Source organism: Papaver somniferum, chromosome 3 (genome assembly GCF_003573695.1).
Source record: "Papaver somniferum cultivar HN1 chromosome 3, ASM357369v1, whole genome shotgun sequence".
NCBI classification, from domain to species: Eukaryota; Viridiplantae; Streptophyta; class Magnoliopsida; order Ranunculales; family Papaveraceae; genus Papaver; species Papaver somniferum.
The window spans coordinates 198,603,420-198,629,889 of record NC_039360.1 but is presented as its reverse complement, the minus strand read 5'-3'; the positions used below and the strand labels follow the sequence as shown (position 1 = coordinate 198,629,889).

Genomic DNA, 26,470 nt, shown 5'->3' with positions numbered 1-26,470 from the left:
CTGTTACAAAGAACGATAAAAAAGAACTGATGTTGTTGTATCTCATCGATCCTCGTGTGGGCTGTCGTTGTCACTGTTGATAAACGACTGCCTCTGGTGGTCTTTTGTTCTTCGAGTTCTTGGTGTAGCAGCAGAAACAGAGTTCTGAAAACTCTTGATTCACGCCTCGTGAGCTCTCCTCTCGACCTCAAACTCTCCGTCCTCCTTCTATGTGATACCAGAAGCCTATATATACCCACAGAGGCCTTCGAATATCACCCCATTACTCCAAATAATCCTCATAACTCCGGAAGCAAAGAAAATATTCTCGGGAATATTTTCTTCCCTTTTTTTTCCCTGCACGCGTCTGGATACGTGCATAGGATCTTTGTTTAACTCCTTCACGTTTCTGAAGCAACCAACGTGTGCGGTACACGTCCAAACTCGCTGTAATCCCGTGACTGTCTCCCTTGTGAACACGGCTTGCCTTTTTTAGCTTCAATCCGACGATGCAGCCAATTCTAATCGAAACAATCAACCATACCACGCCTGTTACGCTCCGTAAAGTCATCCCGTGCAAATTCAGCCATTGAGTCTCACTGCAGCTCCTCCAAATCCGAAGAAGAATATGTTGCAGGTGAAAAAAACAGTTTCCCGCCAAAAAATTTAATTCAAACGAGGGAGAAGGGTGCTATGGACAAAAATGGGTGTCGTGGACAAAAATGGGCTACATATAGCCGTGGGTGATACTTAGCAAAAATGGGGGTCCGTATAGCAATTGTCCTCCGGGGTGCTCCGAGCATCTTTTCGAACCGAATTTTCCAACAATATTTATTTCCCAAAAAATACCTACAAACACACAAAACACCATAATAAGTACGAAATCGAGTACTAATAATACAGAACATTGAGGACAAATTAGACACATAAATGCGTCTATCAGTGATCTTCTCTCGCCATAATTATTCATCTTAGCCATGGAATCTCTCTCAAGATTTTTAGCTCACTACGAAACTACAAGTCAGCTCACTAGTGTTAAAATTTCTTGTTCAAGTCCTAAAATTAATCATCTCTTATTTGCGGATGACTGTCTTCTGTTTTGTAAGGCAAATCTTTCTCAAATTAATAAACTGCTTCAAGTTATAGATGATTTCAGCTCATGTTCTGGAAAACTGATTAATTTTAAAAAATCAGTTGTTTATTTCAGTGGCAATATGGATCCATATGATTGTCAAGATATTTGCCGTTAACTTGAAGTGAGACAGATGGACATAAAAGAAGAAAAATATCTTTGTCTCCCCCTTTTTTGTTGGTAGAAGAAAGAAGATCCCTTTATCAGTACTAATTGATAAATTGAATGCTAAATACTCTAAGTGGAATGCTAACAATATGTCATAGGCATCTAGAAGTGTGATGATACGAAATGTTACTGATGCTATGCATATTGACCACATGACAAGCTTCAAGTTGCCTGCTGTCACAATAAACAAGATGAATACAACCCATCAAGATTTTTGGAGACACAAAAAATCAATTAGAGGAAGACACGATATCACTTGGAAGAGAACCAATAAACCTAAAGAAGAGGGTTTCCTTGGATTTCGAGATAAGAATATCTTCAAAAGAGCTCTCTTAGAAAAAACTGCATGGAAAATCAGCTCAGATAAAACGGGTATTATGGCTAAGTCTCCAAAGGCAAAATACCATCCAGATGGGGATGTTTTTGGTAACCAGAAAACGTACTCTACACGGTCATGAAGAAGTATCAGTTCTGAATTAGATTTTGTTAAAAGACACAATTGCTGGAGCTTAGGTAATGGGAAAAACATTGTTATCTGGAAACACCAATGAATTCCAGAAATTCAAGGTCCTCCACAACCTAAGCAAGGATGTATCTCTCATCAGAATTATATACATGTTAGCCAGCTATTTTTTTCAAGATTCTACTTCATGAGATATCTATTTTTTTCATGAACTGTTTGATTCAAATATTGTGAGTCATATAATAAGTCTAACTATTCATATAAATCTGGAAGATAAAATTATTTGAATGCTAGAGAATAATGGTAGCTTCTCGGTCAAGTCTTGCTATCGTAAAATGTTTGAAGAAACGTATAACTAGAATGCAGAAGATTTCCAAAACAATATGAAAATTTCCTATTATGCCGAGAATTTCTTAGTTTTTATGGGAAGTTGTATCAGATTTACTCCCTACAAGAGTTGCTCTTAGATTAACTGTTGTGGGTACGGATGACTCTTGTCCTTTTTGCGGGCAGCATCAAGAATCTGCAGCTCATATTATTATGAATTGTGACATCTCTAGGGTGGTCTGGTTCTCCTCCATTGGTTGGTCTTCTAATAATTTCAACAGTTTCTCATAATGGATCTGCAGTTGATTTGACAGTCTTTCCAATAACCAGAGTTTGAAGTTGTTAAAAGAGCTATAATAGCTTGGAGCATATGGCCTTCAGGATGCGACAAGGTTTTTCAAAACACTAATCCAATTCTGGAGAAAATTGTTCGTGCCTGTAATGTTCTTTTTGAAGAACATGCTAGTAGACAAAAGCCTATAAACTCTAACACTGTTAGAGTGAACATGGAGAATGTTCACTGGATTCCTCCTCCGTTAGATCATGTTACAATTAACTGTGATGGTTCCTTTGAAAACACTAACAAGTTAGGTAGTATTAGACTAATTATTCGAAATTTTGCAGGAACACAACAAGCAGCCAAATGCATCCAACTGACAAATATCAGGAGCGCGAAACAAGCTGAAAGCCTAGGTCTTTGGGAAGCAGTTAATTGGCCAAAAAACTAAAGTTGGAAAGAGTTAACATTGAACTTGATGCTAAAGTGGTGATTGAGGCAGTGATCAAGAACCAAAGAGCAGTGGATTGGAGGCTTAGTAATGTTATCAAGGACATAACTCTTCTTTTTAAAACTTTTACTTCTTGAAAGCATAGTTATGTTACAAAGGAAAGAAATAAAGTTGCAGACATACTTTCTAAACTAGCTAAAAGTAGACAGGAAAACTTATGTACATAGTAATAGCTAAAGTATGGAGGAAAACTTATGTATAGAGTAGAGGGAGGAAAACTTATGTATAGAGTAATAATGCTTCAGTCTTGTTAATCATTCTATCTAATAATAAAATCTTTCGGGTTCAAATAAAATAAATAAATACGATCGATTTGCATCCCTAAATAAAGTGGGAAAAGGGCCAGATACGTAATTCTCACCTCGTGGAAAAGATGTACTACCAATTTTTAATATCTGGGGTCATCAGCGAAAAACCGATGAAGTAAGAAACTGGAAGAGTAGTAAAAACAAGACCACCTTAGATGGTGATAACGGAAGTATTGTCCACTTTAGATGGTGTTACATATTTACTGAATTAAATTAACAGAAGTATTGTCCACCTTAGATGGTGTTACTAACGTACTGTTAAGTATTTGGAGTAAACACGGTGTAACAAAATTAATTAGATTAAAATTCCGACGGAAGTGTTGTCCACCTACTTCTTTGTCTACGCCGTTACTAACGAACGGTTAAATACTTGATGTAAACAAAATGTAACTCAATTTTTAATATTTCGTCCAATAGAGTTATGCCAATTGTCCTCACCATAACTTTTATGTTCGAATTTCGGCAAATAGAAAACGAGGGTTTCATCACCGATCGACGTGAGAGCTTATTTTGTTAAGGCTTCTAAAAGAGAAGAAGATTTGGACTTTACCAAAAAAGCAAGTAGAATGGCACATTAGGAAACCTGAACCATGTCTGCAATTTCATCCCCACCAAAATTAAAAGAAAAACTGGTAGGATAATCCACTAGAAGTCCTTAACATGGCCTAATCAAGAATCATTACAACCCCGTGATATTTTTCTGAGACTGTTCGTCTACAGTTTGATGCCTTGAGAGATCTAAGCAGAAATAGAAACAAAGAATTCAAGGTAATATACACGAAGTCCTCCAGTGTCCAAGTTGCCAAACACCAAATTTGATTCTTAATATTCTTCACCAGTAGTTACCACAAGAACATTCACCGTTCCTGAAGTGGTGAAACCGCCTACCATCTCTTACAACAATTTCTCTCTCAACCAACTTTGATATGAACTTGAAGGCAGTGTGACAATCCCCACACATCCTCAAGTTCTTCAGAACTCTGACAGTAGCTCCACGAGGCAACTTTAGAAGCCCAAACCCTACTGCAAGTCTCTCACTATGAGTAGACAAAGCATATTCCTTCTGCTCAGATTCCATATCGTGTAACACATACTTGGTATCAGGGACATAACCCAATTTCCTCATCTTAACGCCCAGTTCTCTAAGATAAGTATAGACTTCGTGCACCTGTGGGTGGCTTGTGTCATCTACCAAGAAGACATGAACTTTGTTTGCCACCTCCAACCAACTACAGCCAGGTTCCTTCTTGACCCCTCGTTCCCTCATCATCATCCTTACTTTTGCCATATCTTCCCTCCGTCCGGCGTCAGCATACATATTAGCCAGCAGAATGTATGTTCCATCATGCTGAGGTGTCAACTGAAAGAGCTGATCTGCAGCTTGAATACCCACTTCCATGTTACCATGAATCCGACAACCATTAAGAAGTGCCTCCCATATAGGTGCCCCTGGTTTGAAAGGCAAGTTTTGAATCAAATCATTAGCTTCTGAGATTTTCCCAGCTCGACAAAGTAAATCAATGAAACGGGCATAATGGTCTTCATCAGGGGTTATTCCGTAGACATTATCCATTGATTCAAAATACTTGCATCCTTCTTTGACCAGACCCGAGTGGCTACAAGCAGTGAGAACGATTAAGAAAGTAATACGGTCTGGTTTAATATTCTCTTGCAACATCAGATCGAAGACTTTTAGTGCCTGAAGTCCGTGACCATGTTGTCCAAGAGCTGTTATCATGGAATTCCAAGAAACAGAGTCAATGTAAGGCATCGTATGAAATACTACATGGGCTGCTTCAACAACCCCACATCTTGCGTACATTGTTATCAATGCATTTCCTGCTGAGAGGCTTGAATTGAACCCTAACTGAATAAGCTGAGCATGGAGCTGCCGCCCATGTTCCAATGCTCCAAGAGATGCACATGCGGTTATTGCACCTGCAAACGAAAAGGATACGTATACATGATAAGGACTATATCGTGAGCGTATAAATTTATCTCTTACATCTATATGTCCTTTGGGTTCAATTCTATAGCTCCAGATTCAATGATATTGCATTTTCTCTTAATCACAAAGGGATGGGCTCAGCTATAACCTTTATTATTTCTTATATGGTCTTGGTTCATTTTTTTAAAAGCCTGTCGTTTTCCCCCTATGTATTCTAGTGAAAAGTTTTAAGCCCCCAAACACAAATGTATGCACACCTGCGAACGAGTAATCACATGGAGCAAGGTCCTCGGTTCTCATTCGGTCGAACAGCTTCAGCGCATCTTCTCCATACCCATTCTGTGCAAATCCCGAAATCATCACCATCCATGTTAGGAGATCCTTTTCTGGCATAGCATTGAACACATTTTTAGCACCATCAATTCGTCCAACGCTAACATAACCCGATAAAATTGCATTCCACGAGACATGGTCCTTCTCCAACATACTATCAAAAATTTGACGAGCCTGGTCGACTTTCCCACATTTACAGTATAATGTAACCAAAGCATTGTTCACAGGTAGTGCAAGTTTAGATGCTGGCCTCCATCCTGTCCGCAGAATAGAACCATGGACTTGCTTACCAATAAGAAAGAGTCCAGAATTTGCACAACCACTTATTACACTTGTATAAGTAAACTCATCGAGCTCGATACCCTCCAAATGCATGCTTTTAAACATCTCTAAAGCCTTTAACATGAAACCATGTTGAACATAACCTGAAATCATCGCATTATATGCAACCTGTAAATTTTCATTCATCCCATCAAAAAGCTCCCTTGCAGATTCAATCTCTCCATTCCTAACATAACCAGTGATCATATTCATCCACGACAGTTCATCTCTCTTCTCCATTTGATCAAACAATTTCCTAGCATCACTCATTGGAGATGACAACGAAAATCCACATTTCACATAAAGAGAAATTAATGCATTTAAAACTGAAACGAATAAATCTGCTCCCGCTTTGACTACATTACAATGTAGCTGTTTACACTCTCTTTCATCATGAGCTACAAGCGCTGCGGCACTTAGAAGACTAGCAAACGTTAGATTATCCGGTTTAAACCCATATTTTCTCATCTCATTAAAAAGTTTGATTGCATTATAACCGTCATTATTATGTGAAAACCCAGTAATCATTGCATTATAAGAAACCGTATCACGAATACTTAAAGGGGCTTCATCAAATATATACTTAGCAAAGTTTACATTTCCTAACTCAGAGTAAGCCGATATTAGAGTTGTTCTTGAGACAATATCTGGTTTAGGAATTTTATCGAACAAATAACGCGCATACACAATGTTATTTGATTTGCAATAAATATCGATCAGACGATTGAGGATGTGGCCTCGTGGCTTGAAACCGGAGGTGATTATGTTCGCATGAACTGATTGGGCAAGAGAATGAGATATGGGATTCTGGGCACAACAGAACTGTAATTGTGCTGCGTACCGGTTTGCGATGGCACGGACATCTGTTTGGTGGAGAAGTATAGAAAGAGGCGGTGACGATGATGTTATGGTGATGAAATTCTTCATGGTAACGAAGATTATCTAGTATCATGGTTCGATAATGGTTCAAAATCTTTTTAGATGGAGAAAACTAAAATCCCCAATCGCTGGAAACAGGCAAAGGGGCCAAGGGCCTTATATATAGGGGTTTCTGCGGCGATTTGAGGTGAAGAAGAAAGAAGAGATGGGTAGATGAATCAAAAATCGTATTTTTATTTTACCCCTGATATGTATTAAAATTACGAAACAATGGGCAAGAGAAAAAAACAATAGAAGGATTATTTTGTCTTTCAGTATTACACGATAACAAGTACATTAGTACGAAGAGACCGTGACCGTCGTATGTTTTAAGAGTTTCTTTTAAACTCCTCCACGATTAACGTGGTTTTTTAGGGAGTTTGGGAGATTCTTCTAAACTCTTCCACGATTAATGGGGATTTTGAGAGACTCTCTCGAACTCCCTCACGACTAACGGTAAAAAACACAACTACTACATTTTCTTCGAAGAATTTACGGGCCAAATTCACGCGAGAAATCCATAATAATTTTAAGGATACATTAGCGGGACTTTGTCTGGTAAATTAGGTCTTTGGTTATTGGGGGAAATCAAGAAAGATAGATTTGAGTTGAATTGAATTGAATGATGTGGAATTCACTGGCAAATATCAAAGAAAATTTAAATCAAATCGTACTTGAAGTTCAAGATGCTACAGATGGTGAAGAGTTTGAAATCTATCGATCTAATTCTAATTCTGCTGCTGAAGATTCTCCTATTTTCAATCGGAGAATTTCTCATCGGTTTGCCCAATCTAATAATTCTCCTCTGCGCTCACCTATGTCAAATGGTGGTGATTCAGCTCTCAAATCTGAGGTATTTTTCGTTTTTTTTTTCTTTCTTTCTTTTAGTTGAGGTTAAATGTTTAATTAGTTTGTTTTTGTTTTTCTTTTCCTTTTGACATTTTGAAATTAGAGAAATAGAGCTGTTTTACTTAGTTTAACTGCATTTTGATAATATTGACCTCTTCAATCAAAGTGATGCCACAAGGCACTCCAAACTTTTCGTTGATGCATTTCTGAGCAGTTTGCAACCTCTTAAGGAAACTGCTAATCATAGGCATATAAACCAGTATGCACTTTCTTGTTTTGTTTTGTTTTGTTTCAGTTCACTGAAACCTAGATTTTAACAGTTGAGTCATGTAAGAGAAGTTGTGCTTAAGAAGTTGAATAGACATATTCATGGAAGATGTACAGTCTTGATTCTATGCGACTATGACACAGCTTCCTCAAGCAGAACATATAATGCCTGAAATTCGGTTTGGGAGAATCTGTTATTATTTATATACATTCTTACTCAAAGAATCATAGGCTGCCAAGGTGCCTTTGTTCATCCAGTATCCATAGATCATTTTAAAGTTGTTCAGAGTCTTGTCTAAATCTTAAAAGTTAGTCATGTGATGTTCCTTTCCGTATCTATCTCTCGACCCTAGTATGGTTGTTTGAAGGAATTTAACAATTTGCTGTTTTTCTAAATTAACCTGTTTTTTGGTCATTGTGGTCCGAAGAAGTGTACGTGGGCTTCAAAACTGTTTGGTGCACATTAATTACATGCATATGCTGATCTGGTGTTTAATAACATTGTCATGCCCCAGAAACTTATGTTGCTTAAGTTATTGTGCTTTGTAGATTGAAAAATGCAAAACAGAGATCCAAAGATTCCAGGCATCTGAGGCTGAAATCAAAGCATTGTCGGTTAACTATGTAGCATTGTTGAAAGAGAAAGAGGTAACTTGATGTGGGTCAAAGGGGTTCTTTTACATGTTTATTAGCCCGTTTGTAATTTCTGTTGATAAGCATGTGGTGCTTGATCAAGTTCCTGCCGAACCGAGAATTTTGGAATTCCGACTGGCACCTTTGTCAAGAGGCGAGAGTTGGTGCTTTAGGGTGTAGGATCCCTCCATAGGTCCCAATTTTTCTACATTTTTTGAGTATTTTTGACTAATTAATTATATAATTTCACTTCTCAACAAAAAAAAAGAAGAAAAAAAAGCAACAGTAGAACTTCTCGCCATAGTCTCGAAGGCCTATTATGCGTATTGACCATCCTTAGACGTTATATTTTGAGTGGTGTGCAAACAGGGAACCATGTTTTGGGCTTCTTGTTTTTCAATAACCAAGTTGAAGACAGTTTATTTTTATATTTACAGTGGGCATCTATCCTTATAGCATTTTACTAAATATTAGCAAATGAAAAGGCCTCTCTTATCCTTAACATGTACAAACTCCCATTTAACATTTTATTGTGTTAGTGGCCGAGGTTTGGTTAAAACAGTAGATGGTTAGATATTGCTTGTTTGAAACAGGAAAAGCTCTCCAGATTGCATGGAGAAAATGAGATGCTGAGAAAGAACTTGGAGGCAGCAAATGCTTCGCAGCATGCATCTAAAAATGAAACTTTCAATAAAAGAAATGTACATAAGGTATTGCATTTTGCATTTATTGTTCTAAAAGAGATCGACGCGAAATTATCTATTTAATGTACAAACTCTCATTTTATGTTTGTATTGTTGCTTAACTGGTTTCACACTTCTGCATAGATTCGAAGCTATCTATCAGCCTTTCCGTAACAATAATTTTTTCTGTTACTGTTCAAATAATCCATTCATTTCGTAATTCTTCACACAGTGAGTGCCCCCCCTGTCTCTCTTAATATCTTGTGCCTGATAATTGTAGAACAAAAAAAAAGAGCAGGCTTAACTAATTTCTGTGCTTTAATATAAGGTTTTCACTCCAGTTCGGAGTATATGATAATGCTTAGCAGCCTAGTAACTTTAATTAGTTCTGTATGTTCTTACCATCTGGTGTTTGTATTCACATACATAATCTTCAGGTATTTTGTCTGCGTCATGATTCCTCGCTACAATTATGCAAATTTTGAAACTTTTAGTCGTACTTTTTTTTTAACAAAAATCCCATGAAGCTTTAGAACTTGATTCTTTCACGTGTAGACTGCCTTGTTGAATTACAATGCCATTTTTGAAGGTTTCAACTTTCAAGTTCTCACGTCTTCATCAAAATTTATGTACTTTGTCAAGTCTTTGCTGATGTCTATTTGATATTAATGTAGGGGGTTGGTGAACAATCTCCCAACAGGCAACACAAACTGACAGCTCATGTAAACAACCATTCTATTGGAAACCACACACACAAAAGTGTAATTAAACATGACACTTTTAGCAATGGGAATGCAGATACTTTACGGTCTGTTGAAAACCTTCCGCGGAATGAAAATGTAATGGGATTTCCTGTTTTTCTGTTGTGTAGCACTGTATATTTTGAGTCTTAAGTTTCTTTTGTTTTCTTCTTCTTCGGCTATTGGGATTTCGTTCTCTGGCTTATTATCGTGCCTTAAGTAAACTATGAAATCTCCTTAAAACTACTTATAGTATGAGATGAGTATCAGAGTTAATTTAAATACACACACATATTGAGTGAGCTTGGTAACAGATATGTGAATGCTTTGTAGGAGCTCGCAGATTTGCTAGAAGAGAAGAACAGATCCCTGGTGGCAATCCAAGCTAATTATGATTCAGAGATAAAGAAGTTAAAGATGGAGCTTGGTAGAGAGCGTGAAAGTTCAGCAAACATACATTCTAAATTTACTGGTAGCTGAATGTTAAGATTTAAGTTCGCTGTATCTTTTATTTTTGCTTTCTTGTCTGATTCATCTGTCTCTTTCTAGAGGAACAAAAATTGAATGAATCTTTTCAGAAGGAGCTCCTTGCTTTGAAGATGCACAAAAACAGAGTGAGTTCTGCCTGAGACTTTTCATCATAGTCTCGCATTCATCTCCCTGTGTAGATATAAGATTCATATATTGATTACTGCTGCTGCACCAGTCATGATATCGCTTTTGTTTGTTTGAGTACGGAATGGTTTTCGAACTTATTTACCTGATGTTAACATATTGTTTACGTCTGGTGCACTAGTCATGGTATTGCTTTTGTTTGATATAGCCCATCATTGCACTTGGCTTTCTTGGACATTCAGTGAAGCACATTTTCATCCTCCCAATCAGTATCCATACGGGATTGACATTATCTCAGTTTTTTACCAGATATTTAGTGAGTGATCTTCTGCATGATAGACTGTGTGGTGTATCATGTTTTGTGGGTGATAAAAAATCTGTAGTTATCTTCCAATTTGTTTTGAGTGACTAAACCACCTTTAGTTAAGCTGTCGGTGCAACAGAATTCATCACACTTTATCAGTCACCCATAGCGTGGACTTTTACATGTGTTCTTAGGTGGGAATGAGAAATGCCAAACTTACAGTTCCAGGCCTTCCGGCATAGATCCTCTTTTCTTCTCTTTCAGTCATGCATTAAGAGGCTGACTGTTCAGTTCCACATCTTCTGTTTGTTTGTTTTCTCATGTTTATATGTTCTTTTTATCATTTTTAACTGGGATTTTGTTATTGGTTTGCAGGATATGACTGAGATGAAACAACTACAACATCAATTGAATGATAAGTTATCAGAAATCAGACGACTTCAATCAGAGCTGACGAGAAGGGACAATGAAGAAGAAACAAATGAGATTATTGAGCGATTAAAAAGAGTTATTGCCACCTTAGAGCAGGAAAACACCAATCTTAAGGTCGATGAGTTCAGTTTGTTCTTTAGTTGTATATGTGAATGAACACCTTGTTGCTTGTTGTTGCTAGTCTTTTCTTATGAAACTTGTTCTATAAGGATCAATTTTATGGAGTCCTAAATCTACCACGTATTATTTCATTTGTTGTAGATAGAGAAGGCTGAACTTCAGGCTGTCGTAGAAAGAAGTCCAAAGTCTTTACATGCTGATGGTGATGCGGATAACCCAGACTCTTCAGATAGTCGTCCAACTAAATTAAATGAGGTATTTACGCTTATGTTTGGTGTACCAGGATCACATGTACAATTGTATTAGTTGAATATCATTAGTTTTTATGGACCTTATGGCCGAGCATTCCTATGGTTTCTAGTTGCCGTGCTTTAGCTCTTTCCATCCGGAGTACATTCGAAAAGAAGTTACTCTCTCTGTAAAGCTTAACCAGAATAAGCATTCATGGGTTCTTTTTGCTATTATGCATCAAATAAAATTTTAAAATATGCAGATTTCTTGCATTTCTATATATCTTTGAACAATGGCAAAGATATGACAATGAGCAGTTGAAATTGCTGGAATTAGCATGAGAAAGTTGCCTTTTTGAAATGTTGGGTGACATGAAGAAGTTATTCTTCAAGTCTTATCCACAATTTTGTCTCTATGCCCGTGTAGCCCTCTATTCTGTTGATACCCATCTTGAATGAACTTGTTGGAGCTTAAATAATGGATTTGTTCCACATTCTGCGGCTTGCCGGCTTTCAAAACTGCAAGTGCTGGATATTTTTTTTTCCTCGTAATTTTACTTGTTTCTCTGATTGTTTTAAGATATCATGAGATTACTCTGATTCAGTTGAACTTCACTAAACAAGCGTTATTTTATCTCCCATAGGTACATTAACGTGACCTAAATATTATGTTTACTTTTGTATATACGTTCAAACCTATCTACTAGCTTATTACCTTAAATCGCATGAAAGATAGGTATCCCTTCTTAGCACAATTTCAGAAAAGCTCAGATGGAGAAGTTTTACATTTGATTGTAATATGCTCATCATTTTATCAACCCGGCATGTGTGTTGACTTTTTTGGACGTGTTATCCCACATACTAATAATTAAATCTAATTTTTCCATCTCACTCGCTTTACTTTATTTCATTGTGAAGGCACATTCATCTGTACAGTTCCCGGAAAAGGAAGAAATGGAGCTATCCATGCAAAAGTTAGAGAAGGATTTGAAGGAAGCTTGTCGTGCAAGGGATAAAGTATTGCAAGAGTTGACTAGGCTCAAGCAGCACTTGTTAGATAAGGTTGGTTGTCCTCAACTTTCTTAATATGCAATAAGTGAAAATTCTGGTTGTGTTTTGCTTCATTTTCGTATTCTATTTCTCTAGCTTTTATTAAAATTAAGAGTTTAAACACCGATTGATAGAGGTGGTTCACTTTAGAAGCTGAAACTTTGTTGTTTGATATATATGACAAAGACATGTTTTTCTACTTTGACTCTATCAAAACTCATGGTTTTATCTTGTGTACTATTCCATTAACTTGTTAAAGGATGTTGGCATACTGCTACCTGATTTTAGTATATATACAATTTATGTGCAGCCTAATTTGGGACTGTTATGCTTCTCTATTGTTTGAGACTTCATATTAAACATCTAATTTTGATCTTGTACAAGTAGTGATTTAAGCAACCTAGCCAGTATTATTCTCTTGTGCTAGCAGAATTATCCACCATGAAGTGGTTTGACTGGAGAGTTTTTCTCATGCTGTTGTAAGTTGGGGTGGTAAAGTTCTCCAATAATTCCAAATGTATGGAGCAGAGCTTCAAGAACGTGGCGCATTAACCCGACTTCACATACCCCTTTTTTCCCAAGCAGCATCCTTTGACTTCATCTTGCTAAGGTCATTCCTGTCCAAATGCTAGTTGTATTGTCTTCGTTGGAGACCTATTCTTTGAAAAGGTACTCTGATTTGGGTGCTTTTTAAAAAAAAAAAAAAAAAAAAACGATGCTTTTAATGTAATACTGGAGACTATTCAGCAATAAAGTTGGTTACCTAGCACTTCTCAGGGGTAAAAGAAGAGCAACCCTTTGCGGGTCTTACGCTGCAAAGTTTTTTGGTTTTAGCATGAGGGGCATCTATAAAGATTTCCGGGTACCATTGCCTTGCAATATTTCATGTGCACGCATGAGCAAGATGTTTTGTGAAATCTGGTTCTGCATCTCTTGGTTTATCTTGTTCGTCCAGCCTCAGAGATGAATTTTTTTTCCTGCAATCTTTGACTAGGAACTTGAAGAATCGGATAAAATGGACGAGGATAGCAAAATCATTGAGGAACTTCGAGCAAGTTGTGACTACCAAAGTTCAAAAATATTACGCCTGGAAAAAGCTCTACAGCAAGCGATAACGGGCCAGGAAGAGGTTAAGAAGAATAATAACGATGAGCTTCAGAAGTCAAAGGAAATGGTCAACGATCTTAAGGAAAAGCTATCTAGCTGCATGCGCACAATTGATGCTAAAAACGTTGAACTTATGAATCTTCAGGGTGCTCTTGGCCAATATTATGCTGAAAGTGAAGCCAAGGTAAAATTCATATCTACTTCTGTGCATATGTTCTTTATCTAAATGGGGTACTCTATTAAGAACTACAATGTAATTATGTGTTTGCTGGTTTTTACCTTTGCACAGGATCGCCTAGAAGGAGATTTGGCTCTTGTGAGAGAAGAATTAGCTAGATTGTCTGAGCTTTTGAAGGTATGGTTTTATAGCTATTCTTTCTTCCCAAAGTATCCTTTGCTTACAAATGTGTGAGTGTCTTTTAATTTCATTACTACGTTCTTGTGTTTTACATATCCTAGACTAGATGAGCATGTTTGTCACTATCTCATTTTTTCTTTTTCCTGTTCTTTTTTCTATTCATGTTTTACTTTACACGAAGATGGTTTGATTTGTTTCTGTTTTTTATGCTGTGATACTAAGTACCATACTAAGTTTCTTGTCTCTTGTTGTGGATCCTTTTTCTGCTCTTTCAACCTTTTTGTACTTCTTCTAAGATGGGTATATGATGCGCTAGTTAGTTACTACTGTACTAGAAGTAGGAATATGTTGCTACCCCTTCACAAGCCATTAATATGTGTACTTTTTGGAATGTTATTCTTGTGCGATAATTAATATAGTCAACTTCATAGCAAGCAAAAGTAATAAAAAAACAACATTCTATTTTTCGCGCTTCCTTTATATACGTTTTGTCTTGGTGTGTGATTACTTTCATTTTTCAGCATTTAAAGATCTAGTAGACTAGTACCCAAACCGTAAATATTTGATTATTTATTTTTCTTTTTTGGTTTCAACCAGGATGCAAATCAACGGATAGACATTGCAAAGCATGAAAAGGATGAAACACTTGAAAAGCTTTCACAAACTGAAATGTTGCTCTTGGAAGGAAAAAATAGAGTTCACAAACTGGAGGAGGACAATATGAAACTACGCCGCGCTCTTGAGCAAAGTATGACAAGGCTTAATAGAATGTCTGTTGATTCAGACTTCTTTGTTGACAGGTTAGTACATCTTTTATGATGTTTTCATCCACCTTAATGATGGAAGCCACCTTCTAATGATGGATGTCTAATTCCATTGCAGGCGAATTGTGATCAAGTTACTGGTGACCTATTTTCAGAGGAACCATAGTAAAGAGGTAAGGATCGTTCTTCTATTAAAAACTCATTTAATAACACATATTCAGTTTAGAATGTACATGCTCAGGATTGTCCCCTGCAGCAGATGATGTCATGCGCTGAACATCCGAGGTCCACGATTTCTAACCAGGAGATTTGCTAGATTAAACATTACCAGATAGGCAGATAGTTCTGGGAAAAGAATATCTCATATTAGATGCTTGGTCCTTACTTGTTGCATAATAATGTCCACCTTGATCTACCAAGTTGCAGTCAACGTAAAGCAGTTGTGCCGTTTCTTGTTTACCCGCATGATGTAGTACTGAATTTCACTTAAGTTGTGAAAAGAGTGCTAAATTAACATGCTCACAAATGGATGGAAAACTTGGAGATTGACAGGTTTTGGACCTTATGGTTCGCATGCTGGGCTTCTCTGAAGATGATAAGCAAAGAATAGGTATGGCGCAGCAAGGTGCGGGTAAAGGTGTTGTACGAGGAGTTCTTGGTTTCCCTGGACGTCTAGTTGGAGGCATACTGGGAGGAAGCTCATCCGAAGCATCCGCTCCTGTGCCCACTGATAACCAGGTTAGATTTTCTTAGTTGATGATACTATCTTCACTTGTTAATTTTGTTAAAGTATACGCTACTTGGGGAAAAGCCTATCTGAGGCATATGTAAAGTAGAAGATTTCGACGAAATTTCTCCTTTAAATTTTAGAAATAGTCATCACAAAAGATCTTAGATTTAAGCAAGTGAGCATTTTTTTTTGGCCAAGGAACCAAAATCACATTTTTTTCTAGGCACTGCTGTATGGAAAAGTGTAATACAAGGCAAAAATATGAGAAGGAAATCTCTTATAATGGCCGTGATGTCCAGTGTAACTTGTAACGGGATGTTATGTGGACATGCTATTTTGTGTAGCATGCATGAAAATAACTCTTGTACAGTAGGATGCAATTTCAACATCTAATGAGTAAATGAAAATACTGATGTAATAGATAAAGGACAGGGAATAACAGATCACCTTTCTTTTTCAGTCCTTCGCAGATCTATGGGTTGATTTTCTTCTCAAAGAAACCGAAGAAAGAGAGAGAAGAGAGCTCATGGAAGCCGCTGCTAATTCCAAGGGCGACAGCGCAGAGGAAAAAAATTCAAGCCTGGCAGGTAAGGCTGGTTCTGTTTTGGATTATAGAACAAAGAATTCTGCCTCTAGTTCTTCAAGGATTTCATCAGTTAATCGCCCGAGCAGCTTAAGTCCACTGCCCCCTCGAGGAAATCTTCTGCAGCCTGAAAATTCAGATACCGAGTTTTCAACAGTTCCTTTAACCACACCGGTCTATCAATCCCCAGGGAACAGTTCTCGGATCTCAGGTTTCTTTCAACATACTGAGAATGGTATCTGAATGATATAATTAGTTGAGGTACAGTAATTTTTCTGTTATTGTATTTTTATTTCTTATGTGTCGGGTCTATTTATTTGCTAAATTCGTTTATAATGAGAGAAATGTATTGTATCTATTGGTTTAGTAATCATTGGTTTCAGGTTGATAGAAAACGACTGTGGTTCTGTTTGGTTTAGGAGCGCCCTGGGGGTTGAGCCGTTACATCTTAAAGATGAAACAATTTCATGATAACAATGTAAGCTGGTCGCCGATTTTTCCTCGATTAGTAATGGAAGAATGGCACAAGCAAACGATAGAGAGGCGATATTAGAAAAGGAGTACTACTATGGTTTGCCCCTCATTTTGATAAAAGAAAAATTTTGGTCAAACTAACTACTCCCTTGGTCCCCTATATAAAGGCAGAGTTCTGGATTTTGATTAGCCCATTAGATGGCGGAATTCCAATTTTAAGATGACTTTTTCTTTACATAACACGTATGTACTCTTAATGTATGGTATCAACATAAATAAGTTAATCTTTTTGCTTCTTGTCTTGGGAGTGAGACGAAGAGTAAAACAGGAAAAATAATGAATATTCATGAAATTTAAAAAAATTTCTTATTGTAGGAGAGTTTGTAACTTCCGCCTGCTTATATATCCTGGAGAGATTGGGGTATACCCAGATTAATTGGGGTATATCTAATGAGACAAAACCTGGGTCATTTTGAAGTAAAATAGACACTCCTTAATCTTGTATTTTCTAAATGGCTAATATACCCTTGTTTAAAAATTTGATTAGCTTTTAGATTGATTATTGAGTAGATTAAAACTTCTCAAATTATGAATTGAGTAGATTAAAACCTTTGTCTCATGAGTTCAATCAACACTTTCAGTTCTGAAAATGTGAAAAGTCGGCATGGTCGACCTTTGGAGACAATGCCGACTAGTTATGGCCGGCAAGGTCGACGAATGAATTGAATGCCGACTAGCTCTGGTCGCAAGGTCGATAAGTGACGAAGATGACGACTGTATTATTTTTGACACATAAGAGACTGTTGTAATTGCTTCAGTAGTCGGCATTTTATTGATTTCCTACCTTGCCAGCTAACCATTAGTCGCATCTATTTAACTTCTCACGTTGCCGGCTAAGTTATGGTCGCACTGTAGCAATCTTGTTACCTTGACGACATTTGACTATACCCAAAAGAAAATAGATTCTTGAAAGTTGTACTTTATTCATGCAATTTTTGTTACTAGATTGATTGAAACATAAAATCTAACTCCTTGTCGTAGGAATAACGAATGCACTTAGCACGTACATCAATCCTTTGAACCCCTAGGCGACCCTAGTGGACGAGTTATAGTCTCGTGAGGGTTTACATAGAGGTCTACCCACAAAACCTACACAAAATTTTCTAAAACCATCAATCTTCTTAGGAGGAATCCGAGTCCCATTCACCCTCCATCATCTCCGGGGCATTACTATGGAATCTTGGATACCATGAAGTGATAGCTTGCATCAAATGCGAATGCTTCCCCCTTTTCCTCCAAGTAGCGCGCTTTCACGGATTCATGCTACAAAAACGCAACAAAAACTTACTTAGTTAGTGGTGTTTCATTGGGAGATAAAACAACATGGATTACGTAAAATAAACCACAAAAATACTTACAAATTGTTCAATGGACAAGTTAAAGCGGCTAGCATTCAAAATCCGTTTTTGGATAGCTAAAAAAGAAGGTATCGCATTTTCTATGACTAGGTGTCTATCATGGATTTGTTGAACACTTCTTCCATTCGGATTCCCAAACTCTTGCCTATATTTGTTGTATACCCTTGCCCAAAAGGTTTCGGCATCCGTCCTTACGGAGGATTGATTTCTAACTCGAGTTTCCGCGTACCATGCTTTGGTCATGGATAGATCTTCATTTGAATCAAATAATGCCATTGCTTTGTATGTAGAGGTATCGGGAGAGTTAGAAAGAGTGTATGATGATATGAGCTTTGGAGAGTATATGGAACTAGGTGTGTGTTGTTTTGTAGAGAGAACTAGTGTATTTATAGGATGATGCCCAAATTTGACCGTTAGGGTAGTCAATCAATGCAGTTGTACTTGCAAAAATTTGAATTTTGAACTCGCCGGCTAGGTTTGTGTTTCTCCAATATGCTGACTAACAAACCGTCGGCGGGGACGTAATTTACTTACCCTGTCGGCTATGACAATTTTCATACACAGGAGAAGGTCATATTCTGCTGCATATGGTCGGCAAGGTATTTGTTTAATACACCGCCGACTAACACATAGTCGGTAGGGTAGTAATTTTCTTACGACGTTATGATTTTTGTAACACAGGAGAAGGTCATTTTCTGCTGTTTTAAATCGACAAGGAATTTGTTCATTACATTGATGACTAACAAATAGTCGGCAAGGTCTTAATTTTCTTACTTTGCCGACCCTGATATCTTTCTTCTTCTGCTGTCAGGGCCGTCAGTTTGCCAGTTCACAACCTTGCCGGCTCTGGTTTAGCCTGCACTGTAACATAACAAAACATTCACTCAAGATCCTGCCGACGACATTATTGAAACTTAACATCGCTAAACAAACCGTTCATTCAACAACTAGAAATCCAACATTTGTCCAAAATCAGAAAACATCTGTCCCATAATCCTTAAAAAAGTATTTGTCCAACCATTAACTTTAACATTTGTCCAACACATAAAAAAATAAACTAGTTGTCTTCATTCACTACCACCACCACGGACCCGTTTAGCCTTTCCACGACCACTACCACCACCACTGGGACGAGCCCTCTTTTGTTCAACATTCCTCTTGGCTTGTGCTTCCCTTTTTAGTTCAACATTAGCTTGCTGGAACATTTCAGTGGCATCTTCATTGTCAACATTGCTAGCATAGTCAATGTCTTAGTTTGCTCTTCAATCGACAAAGGCTCTCATATTTCTCTCGCGCAACACATCATCTTCACAAGGGTCTTCAAATGCTCCTTCTATTAAACAACAAACAATTGATATAATGATTCGATAATGTAATCTTAAAACAATAAGAGCAAGTCTAAAATACTTACAAAGTTCTTACACTAGTGGAAAATGCAAAAAAAAAGTCTGCCATAAAAACACTTAAAACCTCTAAAAAAAACTGCTTTGGGAGCCCTAATATTGTAGTCTTATTTCTCAAAACGTCTGCTTTTTAGATTCTTTGATTCTTTCAAATTAGGACTTCCTTGAACAGCCCATAAAGGGTACTCGTGGAAGAAGACGTTTCATTAATTTATAAAACAAAAAAAAAAAGATTTGGTTCAATTGAATCTTTAGCTTAAATAAAATATGATTGAAACAAAAAAAGAAACTGAAATTGAATTAAAATTCATTGTACAACCCCAACAAACTACAATCACTCAAGTTCCAAATCTGTGAAAAATTCACTAAACACGTGGATTTCATTTTACAATAACAAACTACAATCAGTTCTAAATCTGAAAATAATTTACGAAACATACAGAAATCTAAAAAGCAAATCACTCTAGAAAATTACCCAGGAAACATGATTGACGATTCACATAACCAGAATGCTTCTCCATAGCCCGGTCCTTGTCAGGTGGTGTCTTTGAAGAAGAAGAATCTGCAACACTTGAAATATGAAGTTACTGCACTTGGTTTTAAGTCAGAAACTGATAGGTCAATGAGCTTGCTATTGCATTTTAAGAAAACTGAAAGCACAAAGCAAGTCATAAATCCAGTGAAGATTAACAAAGAGTTAGCTAGATTAGTGCCAAATAGTTTATTATCTCAGCAAGCATCAAGCCTTTCCTGATAACAATAACCAATCCTTTATTACACTCCAGAAGTCCGTGGTGAATGAGAGTGCAACGAGCAAGAGAGCCATCCTGCGAAGAAAAGAAGACAATCTATGAGAGTCAAATACCAGGAGAAAAAAAAGTGTAGAACGACTATGGCAGACAAGCAAGAGCACAAACTGAGAAAAAATTACAGTTGATGCCTAAAGAGGTATCCTACATTGGTTAACGCTTAAATTAATGAATAAAATTAATAATATGAACCGTAACCCCAACTGAGGTGTAACAGAGTAATGACGTTATTGCATAATGTGGTTCAAATTACAGACACACGTATAGGACATTAGTTAAGGTCCAAAAACAGAGTTATTACTGCAATCGTAAGACCATGGCACTAGGGAAGCGTATAATTGTACCTTGGATGGATGTATACCAACGAACAAAATGCCAGGTTTGTTAATGTTGTGAACAGGATGGCTGGAAAGCTGGGTGTACCTTTCAAGGGCATCGACAACAAAGATTACCTCGGCGACATATTTGAAATTGTTAGGACAAGAATAAAACAAACACCCAAGCGCATCTTGTTACTGTATCTCATTTCATAGTCTTCACATCCAAACTGTATGATTCCGCTAGAACCTACCCTGTATCATAGAGCACACATTAGTAAATGCAACTGGTAACACTTAAGAGCCTTATCTAATTATGCCAAACATGAGTTTCAGAAATCTAGTCAACTAAAACCATACTGTAGGCTCATGTACTATGTAAGCCATACTACTAGCTCATAAGTATGGCTGATTGTTGTAGTTGGTAACTATGAAAGTACATGATTTCATTCAAAATACAAGATACAGTACTAGAAATATCATGTATAGGTATACAAAAACCAGGGGAATCTATGGCCACTTACAGGAGATCGAAATTCAGTAACTCAATCTCTTTGTAGTCTCAGCTTCCACTTAAAGATCCCTTGGTTAGAAACAGCTCGACGTGTCCAGTAACCATAATAGTTGTGTTGTACATGTAGAGATATCAAAAAAAATTGATGATTCAAAACTTATTGCAAACACTGATGATTTAAGACTCAAAGTATTAAATATTCTTTCTCTAAAAAAGGAAAAAAAAAGGTTGAAATACAGACATTGGCAATGATATCATCAGTTACTAATATGAAATTACTTTGAATTCATCTCTGATCAAACAAGAGTAAATATGTAAAAACGAAAGACTACCTGCTTTCCATATAAAAAAATTAATGTTAATTAAGATAAAAGAACCAGTTGTCAAAAATATTTTCTATACGGACTCTCCTCTTGGAAGAGAAGAGAAATGAAATTTTCTCATGTCATCTTCAATTTTTGAAAGTTACGGTTTTCTTTTTTCAAGTAACGAAACCTTTGTACCACAAGTAGTTTAGTGTATACAATCTATTGCAGGCCCGAATAAAATAAGTCAACAAAAAAGTTTCAATGACTTGCCACATATAGCATTTCAACTTTAGAAATAACTTATAAACGGTCACGACTTAAAAAATTACTAGAATCGTGAAAAGATGAAATATGTTTAGTTGGAAATCACTGAAGTTTAGGAACAACGCCCATTAACTTTATGTGGAGACTAATCACTCCATAATAACTACCAAAGGGATCTAATTAGTAGATACAAGTAGCCATAAGGAAAGACTTGTATAACCAATAATACTTGATGCTTGAACTTTCAATACAGGACATGTGCAAGAAATTATCAATAATTTCCCATAATAAACATACCGTGCAAGAAGAAATTACTGTATATGCATATTAATACTAGCAAATTTTCAAAAGAGTTATGTTACTTGCCGAAGAACATCTTCAGGGCTAAACTTGAGCAGGAATTTGGGAGCGAAGATCTCACCCAGGTTGCCTATTTTCCTGCGGTAAGATACAGTTAAACATTACACCAGATATAACCCAAATGAATGATTCAAAGAAAAAGAAAAAAAAATGATCATCGTCTACTATCCTATGTAGTTAAACACTAAACTAGAGATAACATTGATTTTTATTTTAAGCACACAGTTGGTCAAAATCCAAATTTTAACACCCCAATCAAATAAAGGCAGTAAACGGTTACAAAAGTCTTCAAAAATATTCCAGAGCTAACTGGAACACTAAGTGGGTCAAAAGTGCAGTCTAATGAATCTGAACGACCAATTTATCACAAAATTTTTTTAACAAACATTTTGTATGCATTCAATAAATCATTGAAATTACTCATCAGATTCCTATATGTAATGGGTTTAAATTACCTAAATCCAAATGATACCCATTCACGTCAAACTAGAGTACCATTAGCCATTTGCAATTACCCATTCCTCCACCATAAAAAATCCACTCCCGGCTCTTGCCCATTTCTTTGCTCAGTATTTTATTGATAAAATTTCCGGTGGGTTAAACCCTTTTTTTGCAAATTGGTAAATATTCTCATGAGATACTACAACAAAATCCCAGCAAAGTTAGGTAATGGTTTTATATTAAACACAGACAAATCAACTAGAAAAAAAAAACAGAAAAAATACCAAGAGAATACAAACTTAGAAATACCATGAGAATTATGAAACTAATACCAATCATGATGCGGTTAAACCCTTCTTTATGAACTTGCAGATAAGAGACTCAAAAAAAAAAAAAAAAAAAAAAAAAAAAACATCATTTAGGGTTAAAGATCAAAATAAAATTATAGTTATGTTCAAAATGAGATTTAGGGGTTTTCTTTCTTACATTAGGAGGAGAAGAGATCTACTACCCGATTGAGGAGTTCTCTTGAAGGGAAAAATAAAAAAGGGAACACCTTACTGCAAAAACGAGAGAAGATAAAGAAATTAAAATCGTTAATAATACTACAAGTCCATCGAATTTATGAAAGAAGAGCAAGATTTAAATTACCTTGATGATTTCAGGAGAAAAGCAAGTAGATCTTGGGTTACAATGTTTGCCATTGATTTCTGATACATGGGTTTTGATTTTTGAGGTAGAGTTTTCGATTTCTGCGGAAACATTGGGTTTCTTTTGATCTTCTCGATTCATCTTGCCGAGAGAAGAAATTGGATTAACCTCAAGGGAGTTCGGGGAGTTGGGTGTAGTTGTGTTTTTTACAGTTAGTCGTGAGGTCGTGAGGGAGTCTTTTAGGTCGTGTTTGGAAGCCTTGATATCCTAATCTAGGTTGGGTTATCCCTTAAATAACAATATATTTTGTTTGTGTGGGTTTATTCTATATCAAGATATGAATAGTGTATCCTACCTAAATTTTAGGAGGCTAAAAAGGTGGGGTTTTGGAATCCCATGTAAAACCTGGAATACCTTAATCCTTTTCTGGGTTAGACAGTTATTTTTATAACTACTTTTTTTTTTAATTTTTTCTTATGCTCAAAACCATAAATTTATATGGTTTAGTTTTTATTTCTTTTTTAATTAATTTATTTAACTTGCATACAAATCTCTTGACAAACAACATACTACATTAACCTAATGTGGAAAACAAACACCATTTAAGATAACCATTGCCATAATAGTTTTGGACAAACCAAGGAATACCCTAACCTGGACAACGTTTTTCATATCCAAGCTGCCAAACAGACCCTTAAAATCCCCGTTAGTCGTGGGAGAGTTTAGAAGAGTCTCCCCAACTCCCTAAAAAACCCCGTTAGTCGTGGGAGAGTTTGAAAGAAACTCTTAAAATCCCTGTTAGTGGTAAAAATTAGAATGATATGGAGTTTGTTTTTTTTTGGGAGTTCTGGGGAGTTCTAGGGAGTTTATAGTGTATTTTTGCCTCACTCCAAATCTCTCAAAAAAGTAGAGATTTTGGGAGAGTCTCTCAAACTCCCTACACTGAACACACCAAACTTTCTCAAACTCCCAATACTCTCTTACACTCCCTCAAAATCCCCAAGATTCAAAATACATTAAACTCCCTCCAACTCACTCGTGAACTCACCCCCTGTAATTGTTTCATAGCACGAATTAAATAAAAGAAGAGATCTCTGATAGATTGAGAGATAGAGATACAGGAGATTGTTTGGGAGAGAGGCGTAGATGTAAATGAACGAAGAGAGAATCTTGGAATGTAAAGGGAGATCTACTTTTTTTTATTAACAGGGTGTTAGTCCTCAAGGGAGTTGGGGGAGTTGGGTGTAGTTGTGTTTTTTCCCGTTAGTCGTGAGGGAGTTCGAGGAAGTCTCTCAAAAACCCCGTTAGTCGTGGGAGAGTTTCGAAGAGTCTCCCAAACTCCCTAAAAAACGCCGTTAGTCGTGGGGGAGTTTGAAAGAAACTCTTAAACTCCCTGTTAGTGGTAAAAATTAGAATGATACGGAGTTTGTTTTTTTTTTTGGAGTTCTGGGGAGTTCTAAGGAGTTTATAGTGTATTTTTGCCTCACTCCAAATCTCTCAAAAAAGTAGAGATTTTGGGAGAGTCTCTCAAACTCCCTACACTCAATACACCAAACTCTCTCAAACTCCCTATACTCTCTTACACTTCCTCAAAATCCCCAAGATTCAAAATACATTAAACTCCCTCCAACTCACTCGTGGACTAACCCCCTGTAAAATACTATTAATATTACGTCTTCCGCAAAATCTCGATTTACTTTTCCTTGCGAAACTTCTACCTTTGGAAGCCCAATCTACTAAGAAAGGCATTGGAAGACGTTTTTATAAGGCCCAAGCAGACTAAAAAAACTCATTTTCCACTAGTGTTAAGACTTGTTGTTGGGTCTTTCGGTGGCATCTTCCTCTTACGAGCCGGTTGTTCAACATTCTCTTTCCTACTCACAGTAGGACGAGCAAAACCCAAGTACCACGAAATGTAATCTTCATGAGCTTCGTGACCTTCGGTCACCTCGTCCAAAAGACTCGTATCGATTTTACGGTCACTTCTATCGTACCAATGAGAAATCACTGGTGGTGGAGCGTAACGGACGTCAATACTTTTTTGGAACGTGCTGCACTCCCCCTTACCACTTTAAAGAACGGATCATCACCGAGATTAGGTACTTCTTGGATGTACCAGTTGTCTCAAAACCCGCTGTGGATCGCACATTGAAAATCCTTGGGGGTAAAACAAGGTACCGTAGTATAGTGCAACATCATATCTCTTTGTCCTTATACCTTCATTTATATCATCTCGATAAGGATCAAATATTACCTTATCTGCAGTCATTTTTTCCAAGGCGACTAGCATGTTGATAAGCTGCTATGGCATATCCTTATCCTAAGCACCACTAAAACTTTATCTATATCCTCTTGGCTTATTAAACGCAAGCTTAGTGTTCACTTTGATATGCGGTTTCCTTTCACCAAAGAAGGGAAGTACTCATATACCCAAACCTATGCAAACACAAAGTTTAGTAAGAATCTTATATTATAAGCATTTTGCAAATATAAATGATTTAGACAATAAAATTACCTGGAAGAGACATAGATATCCGTTAACTTGATTAGTGAGTGCCCTTGAAGCCTTTGTCAACTCTGCATTCAAAAAGGCAACCACCGCAGTACTCCAAGAATACATATGCATCCCATTAAAGGGATGCAATAATTGAAGATACTTGGCATCGACCAAGCTTCCAGAACTGTCGGGGAAGATACAGGTTGCCCAAGATGTACAAAAAATAATCTAACGCAGTAGCATTGATTTGCACCATGGACACACTTCCTTCGTCATCGCTTGCACTTCAACACATTCCTTGTAAAGTGGCCATAACGTCATCATAGTGCTTGAAGCTTGGTACCTCATAAGATGGATGACACACTTGTGATCCTAAGTACCAAAAACACAAAATTAAAACAAATACAAACACTTGAAGCAAATTTAAGATAGATAGACACACTTAAATAAAAACAAAGTTTTATTGAGATTACTTGCGATAGAACCATGGATTTCACGTGCCCATGAGTCTTTGTACCCAAAAAGTACATGTCCACCATTTTCTGGGGTCCCTAATGGAGGCTCACATGGTTTTAGTGTGACCTTCAAGTGACTGGGAAGCATGTGGGAATCAGCTGGTTTGGTGATAACCCTCTTCGGTCTTCCGGTAACGGTTATAGTTGCAGTTACAGCTTTAGTTTGTTGATCATTACCTGTTTTTTCTCCACCTTCTTCTTCTTCCTCTTATTTATCCTCTTCCTCTTCAACAATTTCACCATCTTTATCTTTATCTCCATCATTGTCATCACCATCACCATTACCTCCACCAACAGGTGGCATGTCTTGATCATCATTATCATGCTCATCATCTCCTCCAGCTGTCGG

The 26,470-nt window shown here is 37.0% G+C and overlaps 2 protein-coding genes and 1 long non-coding RNA gene across 9 annotated transcripts; 1 reads left to right on the top strand and 2 right to left on the bottom strand.

Moving 5' to 3' along the window:
* Positions 1 to 3,739: 3,739 nt before the first annotated feature.
* On the bottom strand, positions 3,740 to 6,809 carry LOC113358392 (pentatricopeptide repeat-containing protein At1g25360-like). Its single transcript, XM_026601944.1, has 2 exons — positions 5,371 to 6,809; positions 3,740 to 5,103 (listed from the first exon to the last, which is right to left on the bottom strand). The coding sequence occupies exons 1-2, from the start codon at positions 6,692 to 6,694 to the stop codon at positions 3,998 to 4,000; spliced, it is 2,430 nt and encodes an 809-aa protein (XP_026457729.1). The 5' UTR covers positions 6,695 to 6,809; the 3' UTR covers positions 3,740 to 3,997.
* A 358-nt stretch (positions 6,810 to 7,167) lies between these two features.
* On the top strand, positions 7,168 to 17,082 carry LOC113358393 (golgin candidate 3-like). 4 transcript variants are annotated; one of them, XM_026601947.1, is made up of 16 exons: positions 7,168 to 7,538; positions 8,351 to 8,449; positions 9,028 to 9,144; positions 9,792 to 9,956; positions 10,191 to 10,329; positions 10,407 to 10,471; positions 11,152 to 11,322; positions 11,470 to 11,583; positions 12,477 to 12,620; positions 13,603 to 13,899; positions 14,005 to 14,070; positions 14,671 to 14,873; positions 14,956 to 15,010; positions 15,390 to 15,575; positions 16,028 to 16,411; positions 16,570 to 17,082. In XM_026601947.1, the coding sequence occupies exons 1-15, from the start codon at positions 7,308 to 7,310 to the stop codon at positions 16,391 to 16,393; spliced, it is 2,418 nt and encodes an 805-aa protein (XP_026457732.1). In that variant the 5' UTR covers positions 7,168 to 7,307; the 3' UTR covers positions 16,394 to 16,411; positions 16,570 to 17,082. The 4 variants fall into 4 exon arrangements, with proteins under 4 accessions (XP_026457732.1, XP_026457730.1, XP_026457733.1 ...); XM_026601945.1 differs by having other exon boundaries at positions 16,534 to 17,081; XM_026601948.1 differs by lacking the exon at positions 9,792 to 9,956 and having other exon boundaries at positions 16,534 to 17,081.
* A 1,880-nt stretch (positions 17,083 to 18,962) lies between these two features.
* On the bottom strand, positions 18,963 to 23,364 carry LOC113358395. 4 transcript variants are annotated; one of them, XR_003364520.1, is made up of 7 exons: positions 23,110 to 23,364; positions 22,945 to 23,018; positions 22,473 to 22,657; positions 21,096 to 22,095; positions 20,599 to 20,826; positions 19,921 to 20,272; positions 18,963 to 19,375 (listed from the first exon to the last, which is right to left on the bottom strand). It is a non-coding gene; the product is annotated as an uncharacterized LOC113358395 (long non-coding RNA). The 4 variants fall into 4 exon arrangements; XR_003364521.1 differs by lacking the exon at positions 18,963 to 19,375 and adding an exon at positions 22,768 to 22,838 and having other exon boundaries at positions 19,717 to 20,272; XR_003364519.1 differs by lacking the exon at positions 18,963 to 19,375 and having other exon boundaries at positions 19,717 to 20,272.
* Positions 23,365 to 26,470: the final 3,106 nt, after the last annotated feature.

Bases quoted from the DNA above. Each gene is read 5' to 3' on its own strand.
- LOC113358392 (XM_026601944.1), bottom strand. From the start codon at position 6,694: ATGAAGAATTTCATCACCATAACATCATCGTCACCGCCTCTTTCTATA. The intron at 5,104-5,370 runs GTGTGCATACAT...TTTCGTTTGCAG, and splicing joins ATGTGATTACTCGTTCGCAG to GTGCAATAACCGCATGTGCA.
- LOC113358393 (XM_026601947.1), top strand. From the start codon at position 7,308: ATGATGTGGAATTCACTGGCAAATATCAAAGAAAATTTAAATCAAATC. The intron at 11,323-11,469 runs GTCGATGAGTTC...CATTTGTTGTAG, and splicing joins AGGAAAACACCAATCTTAAG to ATAGAGAAGGCTGAACTTCA. The intron at 13,900-14,004 runs GTAAAATTCATA...ACCTTTGCACAG, and splicing joins ATGCTGAAAGTGAAGCCAAG to GATCGCCTAGAAGGAGATTT.